Source organism: Tripterygium wilfordii, chromosome 1 (assembly GCF_013401445.1).
Source record: "Tripterygium wilfordii isolate XIE 37 chromosome 1, ASM1340144v1, whole genome shotgun sequence".
Taxonomy (NCBI): domain Eukaryota; kingdom Viridiplantae; phylum Streptophyta; class Magnoliopsida; order Celastrales; family Celastraceae; genus Tripterygium; species Tripterygium wilfordii.
Genome location: NC_052232.1, coordinates 1,656,383 through 1,674,168, shown reverse-complemented (window position 1 = coordinate 1,674,168; position 17,786 = coordinate 1,656,383). Strand labels below are relative to the sequence as shown.

General features: G+C 37.6%; 4 protein-coding genes across 8 annotated transcripts; all 4 read right to left on the bottom strand.

The window, feature by feature from the left end:
• Positions 1-560: 560 nt before the first annotated feature.
• On the bottom strand, positions 561-2,781 carry LOC119986766 (heat stress transcription factor A-6b-like). Of its 4 annotated transcripts, none has more exons than XM_038831539.1 (3): positions 2,300-2,781; positions 1,329-2,164; positions 561-919 (listed from the first exon to the last, which is right to left on the bottom strand). In XM_038831539.1, exons 1-2 carry the CDS (start codon positions 2,528-2,530, stop codon positions 1,367-1,369), a joined length of 1,029 nt encoding a protein of 342 aa, XP_038687467.1. In that variant the 5' UTR covers positions 2,531-2,781; the 3' UTR covers positions 561-919; positions 1,329-1,366. The 4 variants fall into 4 exon arrangements, with proteins under 4 accessions (XP_038687467.1, XP_038687508.1, XP_038687545.1 ...); XM_038831580.1 differs by having other exon boundaries at positions 1,360-2,164; XM_038831617.1 differs by having other exon boundaries at positions 561-913; positions 1,360-2,164.
• A 1,926-nt stretch (positions 2,782-4,707) lies between these two features.
• LOC119983867 (1,2-dihydroxy-3-keto-5-methylthiopentene dioxygenase 2-like) lies at positions 4,708-8,009 on the bottom strand. Its single transcript, XM_038827634.1, has 7 exons — positions 7,778-8,009; positions 6,691-6,802; positions 6,518-6,612; positions 6,235-6,349; positions 6,029-6,153; positions 5,153-5,223; positions 4,708-5,050 (listed from the first exon to the last, which is right to left on the bottom strand). Exons 1-7 carry the CDS (start codon positions 7,793-7,795, stop codon positions 4,984-4,986), a joined length of 603 nt encoding a protein of 200 aa, XP_038683562.1. The 5' UTR covers positions 7,796-8,009; the 3' UTR covers positions 4,708-4,983.
• Positions 8,010-8,910: 901 nt separating this feature from the next.
• On the bottom strand, positions 8,911-11,131 carry LOC119997194 (1,2-dihydroxy-3-keto-5-methylthiopentene dioxygenase 1-like). The gene is made up of 5 exons (XM_038844091.1): positions 10,900-11,131; positions 10,718-10,805; positions 10,537-10,631; positions 9,374-9,613; positions 8,911-9,277 (listed from the first exon to the last, which is right to left on the bottom strand). Exons 1-5 carry the CDS (start codon positions 11,035-11,037, stop codon positions 9,149-9,151), a joined length of 690 nt encoding a protein of 229 aa, XP_038700019.1. The 5' UTR covers positions 11,038-11,131; the 3' UTR covers positions 8,911-9,148.
• A 488-nt stretch (positions 11,132-11,619) lies between these two features.
• On the bottom strand, positions 11,620-16,084 carry LOC119997074 (protein TIFY 4B-like). 2 transcript variants are annotated; one of them, XM_038843897.1, is made up of 8 exons: positions 15,861-16,082; positions 15,565-15,704; positions 15,246-15,430; positions 14,757-14,847; positions 14,510-14,669; positions 12,874-12,931; positions 12,551-12,749; positions 11,620-12,057 (listed from the first exon to the last, which is right to left on the bottom strand). In XM_038843897.1, the coding sequence occupies exons 1-7, from the start codon at positions 15,976-15,978 to the stop codon at positions 12,596-12,598; spliced, it is 906 nt and encodes a 301-aa protein (XP_038699825.1). In that variant the 5' UTR covers positions 15,979-16,082; the 3' UTR covers positions 11,620-12,057; positions 12,551-12,595. The 2 variants fall into 2 exon arrangements, with proteins under 2 accessions (XP_038699825.1, XP_038699903.1); XM_038843975.1 differs by lacking the exons at positions 12,551-12,749; positions 12,874-12,931 and having other exon boundaries at positions 15,861-16,084.
• Between the last annotated feature and the right edge of the window lie 1,702 nt (positions 16,085-17,786).

Sequence of the window (17,786 nt, the reverse complement as noted above, 5' to 3'; positions counted from 1 at the left end):
AACTCGAAAAAAGAAACCCTAACGTAACTGACTGTTTACACCCCAGTGGCTATTGAAGCCCAATTGGCCCCTTTTACTGGAGCCCGGGGGTGATACTTGAGTTTTTAAGTGCAAACATCAAAAGGCCCAAAGCCCAAGGATTGATGTAAACCGATCCATTAAAGCCCAAAATCCAGCAAGACCCAACAACATAGACTGCAAAAAATAAATAAAGCCCAAGTATATTGAGCAGTTAACAGTGGTCACGCATATGGCACGTGCGCAATGCTATCTCACTCTGTAGTCTGTCCCATGAACAGAGGAAACCAGTCTTTTAATCTCCATACCTCCTTCCCTGTTGGTGCTTAAGAACAATGGAGCAGAATCAGGAAGAGAAGTGCTGGAACAATCTGTGGGTCCCTTTTTACCAAAAGATAAAAGGGACACCATCATCCTGTTTAAATGTTTGTGGAGGATGGAATATCTTAGATTGAAGAAGAAAACTAAATTATTAATCAAGGGAAAATATAATAGTCTTAGCAATAAAAATTAACTTTATTAGAGTAATCTCACGGATCCCAGTGTTTTTTTTATTTTTTTGACATTTATCTCAAATCTTGAAATGGAAGCACACGGACATGTGGACTCACGTTTTCACATCGATCATGTTATATGTACGTCCATCTTAATGTTTGGGATAGCTGGGGCAAAAAACATTGGGATGCTTAGCATTTTCGATTTTATAACATCACATGGAGAAAACCAATAGAACCCTCAATACCAACACATAGCTCTTTCTCCAGTTGCATATCATTTCGGGGAGAACTCCATCCCCATCCATCCAAACATGCACATTGAACCACTCCATCCAGGGCCTGCAGGCTACCCCCAAGGGTTTGGGATTGACTGGTTTGGAGCTGGCTACCTCTTTTAACTTCAGCTACACACAATCAAACCCCATCAATCCAAAAGAAATAAAATGCAAGAGACGATAGATTTTAACATGGTGAATGCAATACAATATCAGATATGCGACATTTCAGAATGTTAGTTTGTTACTGTAAGCTGCCACAAAATACCATCATCGTTATGCTAGCTACCGATCGATGATGATTGATTACCAGGTAATTAGTCACAGCATACAATTTGGAAAGAAAAATAATCCCAGTAATTTTAAAGAGTAGTGCTTTCATAAACAGACTGATTGACCCAAATTTGAACTAGTACAATGTACTGGAATTCTTCTGATATAACAAAAAATCCCATCAAAAAATGTACTTGTTAGTCAATCACAATTTTCAAATAAGAAGAAGAATCAATCAACTAAGTAGGGTTTCTAAATAGCTCACTGAATGAATGAAGCCAAGAGGAAGTGCATACAGCTTCTCTATTTTGGACTGTTGGAACCCAAATAGGCTAGCTGCTCAACAAACACATCTACATTTTCCTCATCTTCACCTTCTTGGTTTAGTAATGATCCCATTTCTTCTACCATATTCTCATTCAATAAATTCTCCCAAAACCCCACCTCAAGCTCTTCTGTACCTCCACTTTCATCCTCTAATTTCTCTACCTGCAGCTCTTCCTCTACAGCATTGTCCATACTTATTCCATCAATCCCCGCGACATCATACTCCGAAATGTCACCATATTCATCAGGTTCAACCTTAACAAGAGTAGTAGTTCCTACTCCCACACTACCACCAAGATCTACTTCAACACTACTAGGCCCTTGATCGATCCGTCGCCTCCTCTTCTTATCAATAGCTTCCTCAAGTTCCCTTCTCCAGTCCTTTTGTTGGACTAACTGTTGTACAAAGCTGGGATTCCGCAGCATCGCTCTTGCCAAGAACCCCATCATATGTTGTTGTTTCGTTTCTGTCTTCTTAAGCCTTTGCTCCACTGCTTGAAGACAAGTTCTAGTGTTCTGCTCTTGCTGCCTAAGCTTCACCAGCTCCAACATTAATACCTGCTTATCGCGCCTCAATCGATCAATCTCTCCATCTAATCCAAATCTCGCAACTTCAACACAAGGGTCCAGTACTTCTGCTTGTTGATGTGAAGTAGCTTGAGTTTGTGGTGTAGTATTCTTCCTCCTCCTGATTGTCTTAAGAAGATGTTTTTGCCCTCTAAGAAATCCTTCATTTGCAAACTCCCATCTATCCGAATCAACCTTCCTAAATCCCTACATCAACAACCAAATCCCTTGTTCATCATTCAATTCCAAAAGAATCCAATCCACAGAACAGCTAATCAGAAAATCATAACTAGCCAGAAATTATAAAATTGGGAATTAAGATTTGTCATATTGGGTACTTACATAGGTGTTGAGTTGGCGGACAAAGCTTGAGAAATTGTTGTGCTTGAAGTATTTGGGGAGGAGAGACATGGAGAAGGCCTGAGGATCCCAGACAACGAAACTGTTGTTGCTTCCGCTCCAAGAAACAATGTCGTCGGTGGTGGAGTCCTCCACGAAGTCATAGGTTTTGGTAAGGAATGGAGGGGGACCAACATCATGAAGTCCCTCTCTGGGTCGTGGAGTGCTCGACATAAACTTCTGTTTCACTAGCCGATTGGGATTCAATCAGAGAGACAGAGAGGCGGAAAATCTGATCTGGGTTTCTTCCTCCCAAATCCTAATTAGCATCTGTGTTGAAGATTTGGATATTGGAGGTCAGAATACAAAGAATGGATGATTTCTACTACAAATGGGTGTTTTGAGAAGCACCAAATGGAACAAAAGGGATTGAAGTTTACAGAGCAAACTGTGGATACAGTGAGAGTGTGAGACCACCAGAAGAGAAGAGTAGAGAAACAATGGGGTGTGTGTCTATATATATATATATATATATATACATATATATATTTACAGTTGCTATGAAAGAAAATTGATAAAATATATTGGACTTCTTCACTTTTCTGTTTTGCTTTCGGTCGTTTTCAGGTGGACCAAGTGTGATGGGGGGACGCTGGTGATAAAGAACGGCTCAAAAATGGCAAATGAGATATTTTTCACTCTTCTTGTTTCTTTGAGTTCTTTCTTATTTGGGAAGTCGTAGGACTGACTCATTATTTTTTTAATATTTTTTAAATTATTATTTAGACAGCGAAGCTTTTGATCTGACTAAAAAATGGAAAATAAAAAAAAATAAAAAGGAAGTCAAATTGACACCGATAAGATAGAGATTTCAACAATTAATATCTCAATTATTTCATAGTAGAGATTTAAGCAACTGATATCTTAATTATCTTAATTATTGAACTACACACAAGATTTGATATCTTAATTATCTTAATTATTGAACTACACACAAGATTTTATGTGTATCGTGAGAAATATGTAAAACCCGTGAATTCACTGTAATCTTGTGCGTACAATTCAGCTTGTACAATTGAGCTTCATCTGAGATACCGATTGTTGTACAAATACATGGCGCAGAAGCTGCCAACAACACACAGCAAAAATAATAGTGTTTTAAGTATTCAAGTGATGATAACATGGACAGCTGCTGCATTGTGAGCGGTTCGTGCAGGTAATAAAATATATATATATATATATAATATTAAATTAATGGTCTGAGAAAGCCAAAGGAAGAGTGTAGAAAAGGCATGTTCCGACAGAACCAAATCTAAAATCTAAAAAGCAAATTTGAAACATAAAGTCAAAAGACCTTTCTTTTCTTTCTTTATTCAACACTTTCAAATCAAAATTATTGTTGGACCCTAAATTAGTAAATTTTGCTTGTTTCAAAGCGTAATGGGCACTCATATTTTGTTGTCTTCTAATAAGTTCCCTTTACTTTACTTTACTTTACTTTACTTTACATCCACTTAATTAATTAAAGAAAGATGCATGATTTTTTTGAACTTGCCAAAAATGTAAGATTCAATTCAAGTTGCAAGCACAAGCAGACATTACTGCATATGTCACATTGTCCTAGTGACTACGATACAATGATTATTGCCAAAAACTCTTCCAAGACTTTAGTAGAGTTTGGTATCGAAAATCCATACCTCTATATATATCAATGATATTATTCATTATGAATTGTTCGATTCTATAGAATATATTATACCAGCACGACGTTATTGTATATAGGATTGGGAGTAGTTCCGGTCCTGTGTCAAAAAACATGGCGCAGGAGATCAATTCGGGGTCTCAGCTAGCTGCCATGTATATCTCTTCCCAGTTAGACATATACCCCGAATCCGGTATTCAATGGAAAATAAAAAGGGGGCATATCTCTTTCTCTGAGACAAGGCCTCTGACTCTCTCATCTTCTATATTTGAGAAAGAAGAAATCTTGAGAGAAACAAGTTGGATGTTGACACTCTTGAGTGTGACAAGGAGGAAGGAGATGAAAGAAGACAGTGACTTAAGTGAGAGAGGAAGTGAAAAGGACGGGGAGAGAGAAGACTGCTGATGCGATTTTCTTTTTCGTTGTAAATCGTGATATAACATATAAAAAAAAGGGCATGGTTTTAAATTATTTTTAAAAAAAATGATATTTAGACAAATAGCCGTCAGATTAATCTGACGCCCCCGATCCTTGTATTTATTTAAGAGGTAGACTTTGACTTTATTAGCTCATTAGATTAGATATGGAATTTTGTAAACTCATAACATGGGGCTCAAATTCTTTTTTATATTTTAATCGATTTTACAAATTCAACTATTTCGTTTCTGTTTAATAAAAAACGTATAGATTGTTTTTAATTTATATCTGATGATCCAAAACTATCATTAGTCTATTTGGCTAACAACATAACAAACCCTTGTATCAAATTCACACTAATTACATGCGAACATGTGACCAACGATAGAGTTATAAGGGTGCAACATAAAGGTCACATATTATTTTACGTGACATCAAAGGCAGTGTCACACAAGCATAAGTTCAATTTAGGTAATCCAAAGAAGGCAGGACATGTTTGGGCCATATCTTTTTATTGAGTCAATGCAGATCCTCTATAATCTAACACTTTAGAATCACAACTTTAATTCTATGCTGCAGCATTGACAGCGTGATCACCAACTTCCTTCATCACAAAGCCCTTGATATACTCTTCCCTGCAAGAGCAACCCATTTTTGTTACCCCAACGAAGCCTCTTGAATGTCATGCCATCTATAACAGTAAACAAATCTGCAACAACAATGTTCAAAAGCCTTACCTTGCAGGCAAATGATCATGGGGTCGGTTAAAAGGAGTCCAAACAGGATCACCCACAAACAGCCTCATTGCCTGGATAATGTAAAAGTGACGAACAATCAAAACTTTAATCAGACATAATAATAATTGTCGACAAAGCCATGAGGAACAAGTCTGCCAAGGCTAGCATGTGCCATACACATCAAAGGCAATTTCAAAAATCACCAACAAAACCTTAAACGTACATTATAATAAAGGACTACAAGCTACTTTTTAAAGATTTAATTTATGTATACATTGGCAGTTCAAGTTTAGGCAAGTAAAATGATCCAGTATCATTGTATCAAGTTGGTTTTTATACTCATTGTCCATCAACAAATGGTGACATGACTATGATAGTTACCTGTGCAATTCAAATTCTTAATTCTAGAGGATATCCAATGTGCCACTTTCAACTATGTGTCCTTGGCTGATTACCTAAGAAAATAAATTAAGGCCTTTGTAATAGCCCAAATGTACAACAACCTTTGTGATGCCCATGCCATGGCATTTATGCTGACAGGCCATTTATGTTGTTTCCATATATTTCTAGAACTATTAAGAACATTGATCATAATGATTATAGTGGTAGAGATCTCAGCGGTTGTAGAATATTTAATTATTTACCACTAACATCACCAATAATAAAAGCATTCCTATCAGTCCATTTCATCACTTTTGAAGCAAAAAATGGCCTTGGACACCAACATAATCATAAAGTGTAGAGTATCCATAAAACAAATGGAGAAGGAATTGGGCAGAAGGGTCCCAATTCTTTTTTCTGTCACCAGGTACAAATAACAGCAACATGCATATATATATATATATATATATATATGGTATTCACAGCAATCAATACCTTGATGTAGTTGTTGGTATCTAGTGTGAATCGATGATATATACCAGCTGGTAAAACAATCATTGCCCCTTTCTTCACCCATACACGGATCCACTTGTCATTACGATCCCTGACATCAAAATAGCCTTCACCAGGAAAAAAAAATTAAAATCTTCAATCGGTAGTCAAAAGTGATAATGTGAAAAATATAACAAAAGTAATCCTACCACTTCCTGCTACACAGTAACGAATCTCTTCATCAGTGTGAAGATGTTCTTCAAAAAAGTTCTTAATCTTCTCTTCGTAATTCGGCAGTTTTTCAGGGCAAACTTCACAGAAGTCCTAAGTAGAAAGTTAAATATAGTTAAGCTTACAATATAAGAAAAAGTTTCTTAATTTCATATAATTTGATTACCTGAACACTAGATTCCTACCATTTGGAAGGAGAATCATAAACTGATGGACAATCAATAGAAACTATATAAGGATTTTTAAGTTAGCGAGAAAAACCATGTAGGAGTAGCCACGTTCTTCCCGAATCTTCTTCAAATCCTGATCTGTTTCGTAGTTATCGGCATTTAAACGCCAACTGATAACTCCAAGTTCTGTAAGGTCAACAAATCTTTGCATGAGTTGGAACCACTTGATGATCATGAATACCATATAATCATCAAGATGCTTACCCGAGAGATGGTCCAGGGAGACATATTCCTTGGGCTCCCTGTGATGGGAGAGTCTTTGATCTTCATCATTATCATCCATGTACCATGCTTCAATAACTTCTTCTCTAGGATCCTGTAGAATAGAAATGTTGATAAAAAAAGAAGGAGAATATGCCAGTGAGCAACGAAGAAATCAATAATGCAAAAATGGACCAAAGGGCAAGAAAATATTACAATTATCAATATCAAGAAGTTTGAACTTGGGTACTACACAAGATAATCATAAGAAAAATGTGATGGCAAAGGATTTTTCAATCAAAGTAAACAGAATTTCGAAATAACGAGGAGAAAAACAATAAACACAAAATACTATCCACATCTTCTAGATGATATTGTTGGGCACACCCACTATCAATCTAACGAAACAAAAAACCTCAACCGTGGCTCCTCTTCAATATTGTTAGTTTCGGCAATCCTTAAGTCTGGCCCCCCATTTGAATTATAATTATACATACACAATCTATTCAACCATAAACAGTACCGCTGAAGGCTAAACCCTTTGGTCATAGCAGGTTCCCCTCCCCAGGATGACATAAACAATTAGAGGACCTAGTTATTAACATTTCATTTCAACAAAATTCATTTCTGATCTAACAAAATTTTGGGTCTGCTCCCCTCTTTTTGTCACTATGCAGAACATACACGCCCAAGGACAAGTACTCGCCAAATTAACATCATATCGACACACCCATGAACAGGCAAAGAAACCCAAAACCTAACCTGATCTTGAGGGGAAAAAAAAGGAAAATTCAAATCGAAATTAGTGAATACTTAGATAACTCTCCATCAGTTCATATCATATAAGAATCCCGAAACAGAAATCACTACTATTACGCAATAAATTTCAGTTAAGTGAGCTAATTCTTCGGAAAAAATAATCAACTGGAAACGTAAACGGGATCAGAAACCAATAATTTTCAAATAACTAGAAACTTTCATCCAAAAATCTTAAAAGAGTACATAAACTGATCAACAGATCAAAAACTACTGTGTGAAAACATGCTCCAACAAATTCATCAGAAACAAACGGAGAGAGAAAAGGGCTTACGTTGAAGGGAACACCCATGTCGCTCTTTTGTCAGAATAGTCTGAATTCCTTCGAAACTTTTAGAGCCAACGCACAAGATGACTGAGGGAAGAGTTGAAGGAGAACCTTACAAAATTTTCAAGGATATTGCGGTGCTGAAAGACGAAGATGCCCTGTAACGTTTTATCAAAAGTTTGGTTGTCAAGATACTAATCACAAAATACCATGCGGTTTTCTGGTCAAAGTGCTCAACTCCGCTGCCTAATCATTCATATATTTCGGCACGAGCATACGGGTCTATTTGACGCAGGGCGTGGTAGAACAAAATGAATTTGAAATTGTAGACAATGTTATATTATATCAATCCACCAAGATTTGAACAAAATAGGGTTAAAGAATAATATCTTATTTTCTTATAATTTGACAAAAATACATGTCTAATGAGAGTTTACAATCTTAAATAATATAAACAAAATAAAACTCTAGGGAAATCCTAATTTAATAAAAAAAATTACAATGAAATTCGCAAAAACATTAATTCCTGCCCGAGGAAAGACAATTTGCCTTCTTCTTCACCCGCTCTAGGAAAAGCACTCTAGTCCAAGAAGAGCCCTATGGTCGTGCTACATCAGTAGTGCATGTGTGTGAGTTATATATGCTATAAAAAGTGATTAAAAAACCATTATATATATATAATACAGAATAATTCTCACATAATGATCTAATATAAGGTGTAAAATAAATATTACGTTTTAATGGTGTGTATGAATGAGATGACAAGTGGGATTCACTCTTTTAGGTTCCACATATTTCAAATCAATAGTGTAAACATAGACCTTTATGTGAGAATTCCTTATATATATATTCCTCTAAAGTTTGAAATTTGGATCCAATTCTTTCTTAAATCTTAATGATCACATAACACGTTTATCATGCTGAGATATGCTGTCTTGTGGGGAATGACCTAGATGACCACTTGAGCGAAAAAAAAATTGGTGAAATCCATATATAATTATATAAAGCTTGATGCAAGCTAATGAATCAGACTGCATCATACCAGTACTTCATTTTAATGTCAAAATTGAATCTCTCAGTCTGAATTCGAATTTGCAAAGGCCATGTAACTGGCATCTTATTGATATGCACCATCATCATATCAGAAGCCAACTGTGAATGGAGAATGTCCAAAATGTACCCATACAAATTAGGTTCAAATCCAAAACAAACAGTAGCTATACACTGCAACAGGTTTATATTTCTATCCACCAGTCCCACCTGGTGATATATTCAGCTTGTAAGGCACACACATACATAAAGTATCTGTATGATTAATATAGGTACATAAGGACTACAAGCACATTGTAAATACAACACCATGAATAGACATGAACCCTAATGAGCTTCAAGTGCCACACCAACCTTCTCAGTAAAACTCTTAACATACTCCTTCCTGGCAGGATGATCTTCCTGTGGCCGGTTATATGCAGTCCACACTGGCTCTCCCACAAATAATCTCATAAGCTGCACATTCGTAGGAAAAAAACATCAATTAATCAAGAGAGACGGACAACCATTACTTTATAATGTTTCTCCAGCTAATTATTATTGTTTGCTTACCTTGACATAGTTACTGGTATCTAGGGTGAAACGATGATAGATTCCTGCAGGCAAAACGATCATATCACCTGCCTTGATCCAAATTCTAATCCAATGTTCATCCTTGGCCCGAACATCAAAGTATCCACTTCCTTCTAAACAGTAACGAATCTCTTCATCAGCATGTATGTGCTCTGTATAGAAGTTTCTCAGCTTCTCCTCATAGTTGACAACCTTCTCTGGACATAGATCAAGTAAATCCTGAAAAGCAAGCATAAAAGAGTAATGATAAGATCATACTAAAAATGTTGTGATTAATTAGCATATCTTGTGAAAGGAAGCTTTAAAATTATTTGTTACAAAGAAAGAACGGGAGAGGCAGAGAATGTAATAGTTTTTAGAAATTACCAATTAGCAATTTAAAAAGGCTTTTTGTCAGCAATCTCAAGACTTCATACTCCCATCTTCTCTTTTAACTTTTCAGTTAAAAGGCAACAAGTATAGTGTAAGTGTGTAACCACTAATTAGCTAATAAAAAAGGGCAAGTTTTCATAAGAGTTAGTAGGAGTGTTGGCTTTCAAATATGGTATCGGGGTATCTGAGTTTATTTGACTAAAAGAAATTCCATGTCCCATAAGTTTCGAACGGGTACCTACGAAACTGATGGTGGACTCATGTTTGGAGATCAAAGTGTAAAGCCTGATCCAGGTTCAATTCATAACTGGCTCTACTACCTCGCATGGATGGGTAACCCCTGACCCATATTTTCCTTCGAATGCTTCATAATAGCACCCAAAGAAGTCTTAGGATAACTTTGCATATAGAACATCAAAAAGCCATGATGCTTCATCCAAGCCAATGCATTGAAGGAAATTCCAAAAAGTAAAACTAGAAATGTCAAATCCAGAAAAAACAAATATAATACTTATAACAGTTTGAGGATATCATGAGCATGGAATCTTGTTTCATCTCCTTTCCATGTAGTTTAGGTAGCACCAATGTTCACATATTCATTCAATTATCAAAGTTCATATAATAAATAAAAAAAAAAAAACAAAGAGAAAGACATAACATTATAAACAAATTGTCTAATAAAATATTGCTACACAGTTCCTCTGTAACCTAGAATTCAACGTTAATAATGAAAGGGAAAATATAATAGAAATAGAAGAAAACAGAAGTACCATATAATTGTATCCCCTTTCTTTTCTGATCCTCCGCAATTCTTCATCGTTTTCATAGTCATTTGGATTCAAGTGCCAGTACAACACTCCCAATTCTGCGAAATCTCCAATACTTTAATAATCTTTCAGTAATTTCACACAAAAACACGCACCCACATAGAGAGAGAGAGAGAGAAAGTACCTGCCAAATGTTCTGGTGAAACAGGTTCTTTCGGGTCACCATGATGAGGGAGCCTCTGGTCTTCGTTGCTATTGTCCATGAACCATGCCTGTATTATATAAAGAACCATCCATATCCCAATTAATTTCAGTTCACACGCAAGAAATCTTAATCCTAGTCAATATTAAGAGACATTAGCTCACCTCGATCGCCATGAGCAACTCGGTCTTCACTTCCGGCAAGGCGTGGGGATGATTCTCCTTGGTCTCGTCGGCAAATACAGGGATAGAATCACCCAAGAGAGTGAGTTTATAAGAGAATTCGAAGAGTAATCGCCACATTTTGGTTCTGATAGTTGGGGTTTGACACGTGTAGGGCGTGATTTCCTCTGGTTTCTCTTGTGCCTTGTCTCGATTTGTAAACTAATTATCTTGTTTGGCTGCTTCTAATCACTAATGTTGGCTTCTCTTCCTCCACAAAAAATGAAATTTTGAGATGGGAGAATAAATAAAAATCTTCGGGGTGTTCGCGCTATGTTTTGATCGGTTTTTTTGATTTTTTTGCATGAATATAACCGATCAAACGATAGTCGATTTCTTTGATTTTTTTGGGTTCAACTTTTAATAGAGAAATGTGTAACTTTTTATTATAAAACACCGATCAATCGATTCGGTTTTGATTTTGACGAATTTTTTGAACAGCCCTAAAAAATATGATTTTATCTCGGAATTATTGGTTTTATCCATAGACCACTCATTGTCATGACCACTCAATCCAACATAGCTTTCATACAATTGAATAGACATAAATCTCAAATCACACCACGTGCACTATAGGTAAACTACAATTTTTAGGAGTTTTGAAAAACAAGTTAAGGTTGTGACTCATATACCCAGTTTCATGGACAGACTACAAGTCTACAAAATACAGTACACTATTTTGAGAAGTGGAAATTTAATCAATCCCTACACGGTGGCAAAAGTTTACATATTACATAAAGCAGAGACAGTTTGCTGCTCTATATCTGGCTTAGCTCAAAGCAAAGATGAGTTAATATACAGAAACAAGAAACCCGGTGGACGGCCTACCAAGTCTCTGGCAAAATTGATCAAGCTCGAGTGCTAAGAAAAGGCTTCTCTTAGAGAAGCAGAAATAACTAGTTTAGTAAATAAACTTCATTGCTATAGGAAGCAGCTAGCTAGCTCATTTAAAGGGAAAGCAGTAATTGAAGGCTGTTAGATTGGTGTCTTCTTTCTCTTCCATGCTCTGCGGTGCCAATTGTCTACAAGCCATCGATCTCTCCTTATTCTCCAGCACCAAATGACCCGTAGGTCATATTCAAATTTGGCGTCCCTGGACATCTGCAGAGAATTTAATATTTATGTTTACTACAACATATCGACGTATAGACATACAGATGATCAGTTGTCTAAACAAATGGGAGTGACTTGACATTGGTGGATTCTCCTACCCTAAAAACAAAAGTAACCTTCTTTAACTGTTAAACATAGCATTGTTCACTGTTGGAAGCATACATTTAAACAGACCATAACTGTGATGCAGCACTGGTATCAGTTCCGAAAGGCCAGTGAGTTGCATGGTAATATGGTTATCGCATAATGGAATTGCCAAAACTGTTTCAATTGATTTCTGAAGACAAATGTACCTTTCCATGCCAATGATAGACCCATTGATCAGTTCTCCAACATCAATTGATCAACATGCATTAAACTGTGATCTTATATATGCATATATTAACTCATGCAATATCAACATGTAATGTATATCCATAACCATGCACCCCCTCACACACCCATGCAAACTTCAAAGGAAGAGAGAAACTTTACAGCCTACCTTCATCGAGATCAACAGAATAACTAGCCTTTACTTGGTTGTCACCTAAGGTAGATGGCCTTCCAGGCTTGGTGGGGGAGAGCTTGTGCTACTTCGGCTTGTGTGTCCATTTGGGCTATGTTTCCCAACCTGATGGTTCAGATACACCTCCAAGCCAGAAGACGTGAGCCCTGTATTATTCCTGCCCTTAAATCTTCCCCTAAGAAGAATGTGACCAAAAAGAAATAGAAAGGAGAAATATAATGGTTCAGGTTAATGGCTTAGCAGTAACTCCAAACACAAGGTTTCTGGTGACATCCAGTGAAGGATATCAAACATGGCACCTGTCTTTCCGCTTTTTGAGAAACCGCTGCAATGACACTTCCCTGCTCCCTTGGCCCTCTGGGAATCCACCATGTGTCAAAAGGATAGAAAAACGACAAATTATATTATAGCAGACAGAGAAGCTATTTTATCAACCCCTTTCCAGGTATGCCTGGGAGGACAAATCAAGGAGCTAGGCCCAAGAGAGGTAACCCAACTAAATATCCTACTCCCTTGTCAGCTCCAGCTGGTAAGGTCGGAGCAAGGATGAAACTAGTCCCTGGAGGTATGATTGTGTAGGAGGGTAGGTAATTCGAATATATATATAATCCTATGCTCTTTAGTGAAATGACCAACACTTTCGGCAATTTGCTTTCAACTTTAGTTTAGAAATAAAGTGTGTTTTAGAGCTCTTGATATTGACATCATAGAACACAAAGTTGGAGATCATATGAAAGGAACTAAAGCCAGCGGACAAAGTTTTAGCGGTAAAGCAAGTACCGTGCAGGGTGCTATCAGAAGAACAAGACCAACAAATTCATGCCTTAACAGTCATGCTAAAAAATGTGGAATGGCTTTAAGAGGCCCATAAAGTGGTATCGAAGAAGAAATTCCATCAGCTGACAACCCATCCTTTCTATCTCGATCTCTGAGCCCAAGGCCAACCAGACGAAAGGGACCAATAAAGAAGCAGCATTGCCGTAAAAATAGCGGTTAAAGGGAGAGCCCTTCCCTCCCAATGGTGGCACCAGCACAATCACAAAGAGAAGATACATGGCAAACTATGTAAGTGCCATGAAATAAATCAATAAGAGAAAATTTTAGGGCTTTCAAGTCTCAAAGGGAATGATTTTCAGTTTCTTCTTAATTGGCTATTGTAAATTTTACATGTTCCTACACAATGCAAAGGTTTATCTCCAACGCTTGTTAGCTTCATAGCAACTAGTTTGAACTAATTGAATATGATGTTCAACACCTTTAACCTTACTTAATTTTCCAACCTGGGTTGGGAGAGTGGCCCTTATATTTATAAAACAAAAGAACAATCTAATGATGGACAGATTGCATCATTACTCAGGCTTGTTCCCTGGAGTTCCACTGGATGAAGGGCATTTAGTCAAATCCTAAACCATGTTGCAATTGATGTTGCCTTTAAATAATTCTCAGAATGATCTCGCATCTCTTTGTAGAGTCAAATTGTAAGTATTGTTTAATTCAACCATTACCCCTCTAGCATAGTGATAAAAACATTTTTAAAAAATGAGCCAACATATTGTAAACAGCCAACAAAGACTTTTTCTAGGGTTACTCCTTATGTTCACAGGGCTCTTGCAATTGCAAGGTATATGGAGAGTTCGCCCCCCCCCCCCCACACAAGTTGCAGCTGTAATTAAAATTTCATGGTCCCTAAAGGAAACAATCTTGTTAGTTTTCAGCCACAAAGGATTTTGGACAAATTGGTTTTCAACAACTAAGTTGTCAATCTTCTTAACAGGACATATTAAAAGTTGAAGTGTACAATGTGGCATACATTTAATGCATTTAGGATTCTGTGACCACAGCTCAGAAAAAACCTCATACAAGTAATGAAACATAATTTTGGTACAATAATAGTTAAAATAGAAAGCCGTAATTCCTTCCATTACAAAATCCTACCTGTTTGCATGGTATGGAGAGTTGATACACCAGTAGGAACAGGGCCATGTTTGTCACTTGCAGTGTGTGAATGAGACGGAAAGGACCACAGTGCTGAAGTTCCACAAAGTGTATTGTCAAAAGGTATAGGACTTGCTGCAAAGCGCGTTAGTGCCCGCGCCTGAAAATCCATATTAGGATGCGTGAATGGTAAGCGTGTTGATCAGATATATTATTCATGTTTGCACACAAAAGGAAGCTTCATTACCTTATCAGGTGGAACTCCATCATACACGTTAACCTTGCCACAATAGAGAATTGTCATTTGCCCGACTAAACTATTTTTCACACTTGGACTCCTGCATCACATGGTTTAATACCTTAGTCGAATAGTTAAATAAGATAAAGGAGTCGGACTCTAAGAGTTAAAAGGTACATTTCCATATTACATAACAGTTAAGTAAAACAATTTGCTATCCCCAACCCACTTAAACTGGGCACCAATTGAAGAGAACAGGCATAAAAGATTCTAATGTTAATTTGTAATAAGACATATTGGACGGATCCATGAGTTAACAAAACATAAATCAACAGCAAACTGGCCGTCAAAGGTCTTTATCTGAATCAACATTGCTCCAAGATTTCAGACCCATTGATCACTATTTCCGTATTTTTCCAAAAATCTCAAGAGTTCAAACTCTACAAACAGGATTAGCGCAGATATCAAGTAAAAGTGAGCCAGAAATCAAATGGATACCTGGGACTGATAACATTAACATCGCTATCTATTGGTGGCCAACCCAATTCCTCTGAAGGAGTGGTGGATTTTGGAGAGTCCTTCTGCCGACATGAAAACGTCTCATCCACCATTGTTGCCGAAATGTGACCGGGGAAACAGCCATTACTCGATTCCTTCATTGGGTAACCCAAATGTGGAGTTTCCTGTGAAGGCAAAAACATCACCTCATCATCGTCAACCTATATCCACTCAGCCTCTCAAGGAACATATAAAAAAAGGTTAACAGAGAAGAGTGACTGTTCAGCACACACACAAAACGTAAAACGATGGCACTTACGGGCGGCGCGTCCAGATGGGGCGAGCCGAGAATTTTGCAGAGAGCAGCAGCGCCGGAATCTTCGTTGCCTTCTAGAAGAGCTTTGAGGGATATAACTTGCTGGATCGCCTGCGATTTGTTCCACGAGGGTCTCCGCATTCCTGTACGGACACTCCACCATCACAAAAAAAAATCAAAAAGAAAGAAACAGCTAGAGAAACGCGTGTCAACTAGGACAATGTTCCCCGACTCCCGGAACGATAAAATCGAACAACAAACAAAAATGGAGGGAAAACAAAAGCAGAGACAGCAAGAACCTCTCTCTTTAAGAAATTTGCGGCAATCTTCGCGGGTGAGCTGAGAAATGTCTTCTTGAGTTAGCTGTGAGAGGGGTTTGTCTAGTATGGAGTGGGACGGCATGGCTTCGGTGTCCATGACGTCAGATTCCGGCAGCGGAGGACTCACCAAAGCGAGTTTCTCTCTTCTTATCAATCTGAGAGTCTCGAGTGTGTGGCCCGGGTGTCCATTCCTTGGCTGGGGTTGTTGTTTAGGAGCACCCTAGGCTGCCACGTAGACATATTTCATTTGTTTTTTCGACCTAACCAAAGATAATCATCGTACCAAAATCGGCTTAATTTCGGATTCAGGATTGCATTTGAATATTCTTATGCGGATAATAATGTACAAAACTATTAATAAATCAACACACTTATACACACCAATAATATTATTCATTTTTGATTGTCCGATTTAAAAAAGAATCGGATCCACACAATTTTATTCTTCATTAATCTAATTATTACAAGCCAAAATTCATGGGTCAAAACTCAACTAGTTTAGGATAATTTGTTAGTGTAATGATGTGTATTATCCTGATCATGAGGATAATGCACGTCATTCTTATCATTGTAATTAGTGATTCGAGTGTATGATGATTAATTTATTGACGCCATATGTTACACATCAGTCTTACATAAGCACTACATTATCAGCCATAACTTTGGACAGCGTGGCATTAAGTTTACTTTATTGATAGTTGATGACTAACTGTAATAAATAAAGAAAAATGGTAGGCCCGCGTCTGACTCAGGTCTCAACGTCCTTTTCTTTTAATGAAAAAATTTGTTGCCACTAATGTGAAAGGTTGTTGTGGGCTTGCCATTATTTTTTTCAAGGCCCATAATGACAAACAATGAGCACAACAAAGATCCACGGAGAATCATCATTAGAAAATAGATAAAATATTGGATTCTGCAAATCTTGTAGACAGTAGGAAAATGAGTGATAATATCAAAATTACCCCACCAATAAAACTAGGACACGTGACAACTGAAGTATCAGCTGGGCCCGGATGAAGGGAGAGTCGAAAGGTACACTTCGGCCATAACCGAAGTACCCACTTCGGTTCCTCTAAAAATTATATACTGAAATCAATGAATCTGACCCGGCTTCTATCACGCTGAAGTGTTGCCTTGGTAATGTCCCTACATGACCGAAGTAGGTATATACCAAGTCATACAATGAAGAGTCCCAATAGGACACCAACCCTCAACAGAGTCCAACTCCCTTTGGGAGAGTGATACGGATGGAATTTACCCTTCAAGAAATCCTCTGGAAAGCCAATGAGAGAGAGTCTGACTCTTACTACAACTCAAACACTTCAAGCTCATATAAAAGGGGAACCTCTGCCCTCAGGTAAAGATCCTAACTCCTGCACTCAAATTTACTTACTGAGCAAGAGGCAGAGCTCCAAATAGCGAGTCATCCTCCCAAGTTTAGTACCGTACTGACTTGAGCGTCGGAGAGGTCCCCCCGAGCACACCCTCGGGGCCCTACCGAAGCTTACGTTTGCTTATTGTGCAGAAAGGAAGGCAACCGATTAGGAAGGAAGAACTTGGTCTGACTAACTGATTCGTCTAGTAGGGTCGGGCCTATTTTTGACGTCATCAATGATATTCGTCCCAATGATCTTAATTGTTGAGATGTATGATCACATTTAAATAGCATGTGATGGACTACATATGTATTTAAAATCTTATCCATATACTTTAACAATTGGGATCACTTAGATCCCAGTTACTGGGATGAGTAGCATAATTGATGGACAATATTCGAGCGTGAAGTGTCCTTTTCAAGAGTTTCACCATAACTAGTGCCTTCACCAAGTTAAGAGTTGCTGCAATGGAAGTCATTGTGATAGCCCTGTAGTTTCAATCAAGAGGGTTGATTGTGTTTATCATTGT

Excerpts from the sequence above, each read along its gene's own strand:
- LOC119986766 (XM_038831539.1), bottom strand. The coding sequence starts at position 2,530 with ATGTCGAGCACTCCACGACCCAGAGAGGGACTTCATGATGTTGGTCCC. Across the intron at positions 2,165-2,299 it reads TCCGCCAACTCAACACCTAT|GGATTTAGGAAGGTTGATTC; the intron begins GTAAGTACCCAA and ends TTGTTGATGTAG.
- LOC119983867 (XM_038827634.1), bottom strand. Across the intron at positions 6,613-6,690 it reads CTCCCTGGACCATCTCTCGG|AACTTGGAGTTATCAGTTGG; the intron begins GTAAGCATCTTG and ends TTGACCTTACAG. Across the intron at positions 5,224-6,028 it reads ATACCAACAACTACATCAAG|GCAATGAGGCTGTTTGTGGG; the intron begins GTATTGATTGCT and ends TACATTATCCAG.
- LOC119997194 (XM_038844091.1), bottom strand. The coding sequence starts at position 11,037 with ATGTGGCGATTACTCTTCGAATTCTCTTATAAACTCACTCTCTTGGGT. Across the intron at positions 10,806-10,899 it reads AGTTGCTCATGGCGATCGAG|GCATGGTTCATGGACAATAG; the intron begins GTGAGCTAATGT and ends TATATAATACAG. Across the intron at positions 10,632-10,717 it reads TTCACCAGAACATTTGGCAG|AATTGGGAGTGTTGTACTGG; the intron begins GTACTTTCTCTC and ends GAGATTTCGCAG.
- LOC119997074 (XM_038843897.1), bottom strand. The coding sequence starts at position 15,978 with ATGGACACCGAAGCCATGCCGTCCCACTCCATACTAGACAAACCCCTC. Across the intron at positions 15,431-15,564 it reads CCCATCTGGACGCGCCGCCC|GAAACTCCACATTTGGGTTA; the intron begins GTAAGTGCCATC and ends TTGCCTTCACAG. Across the intron at positions 14,848-15,245 it reads GTTAATGTTATCAGTCCCAG|GAGTCCAAGTGTGAAAAATA; the intron begins GTATCCATTTGA and ends CATGTGATGCAG.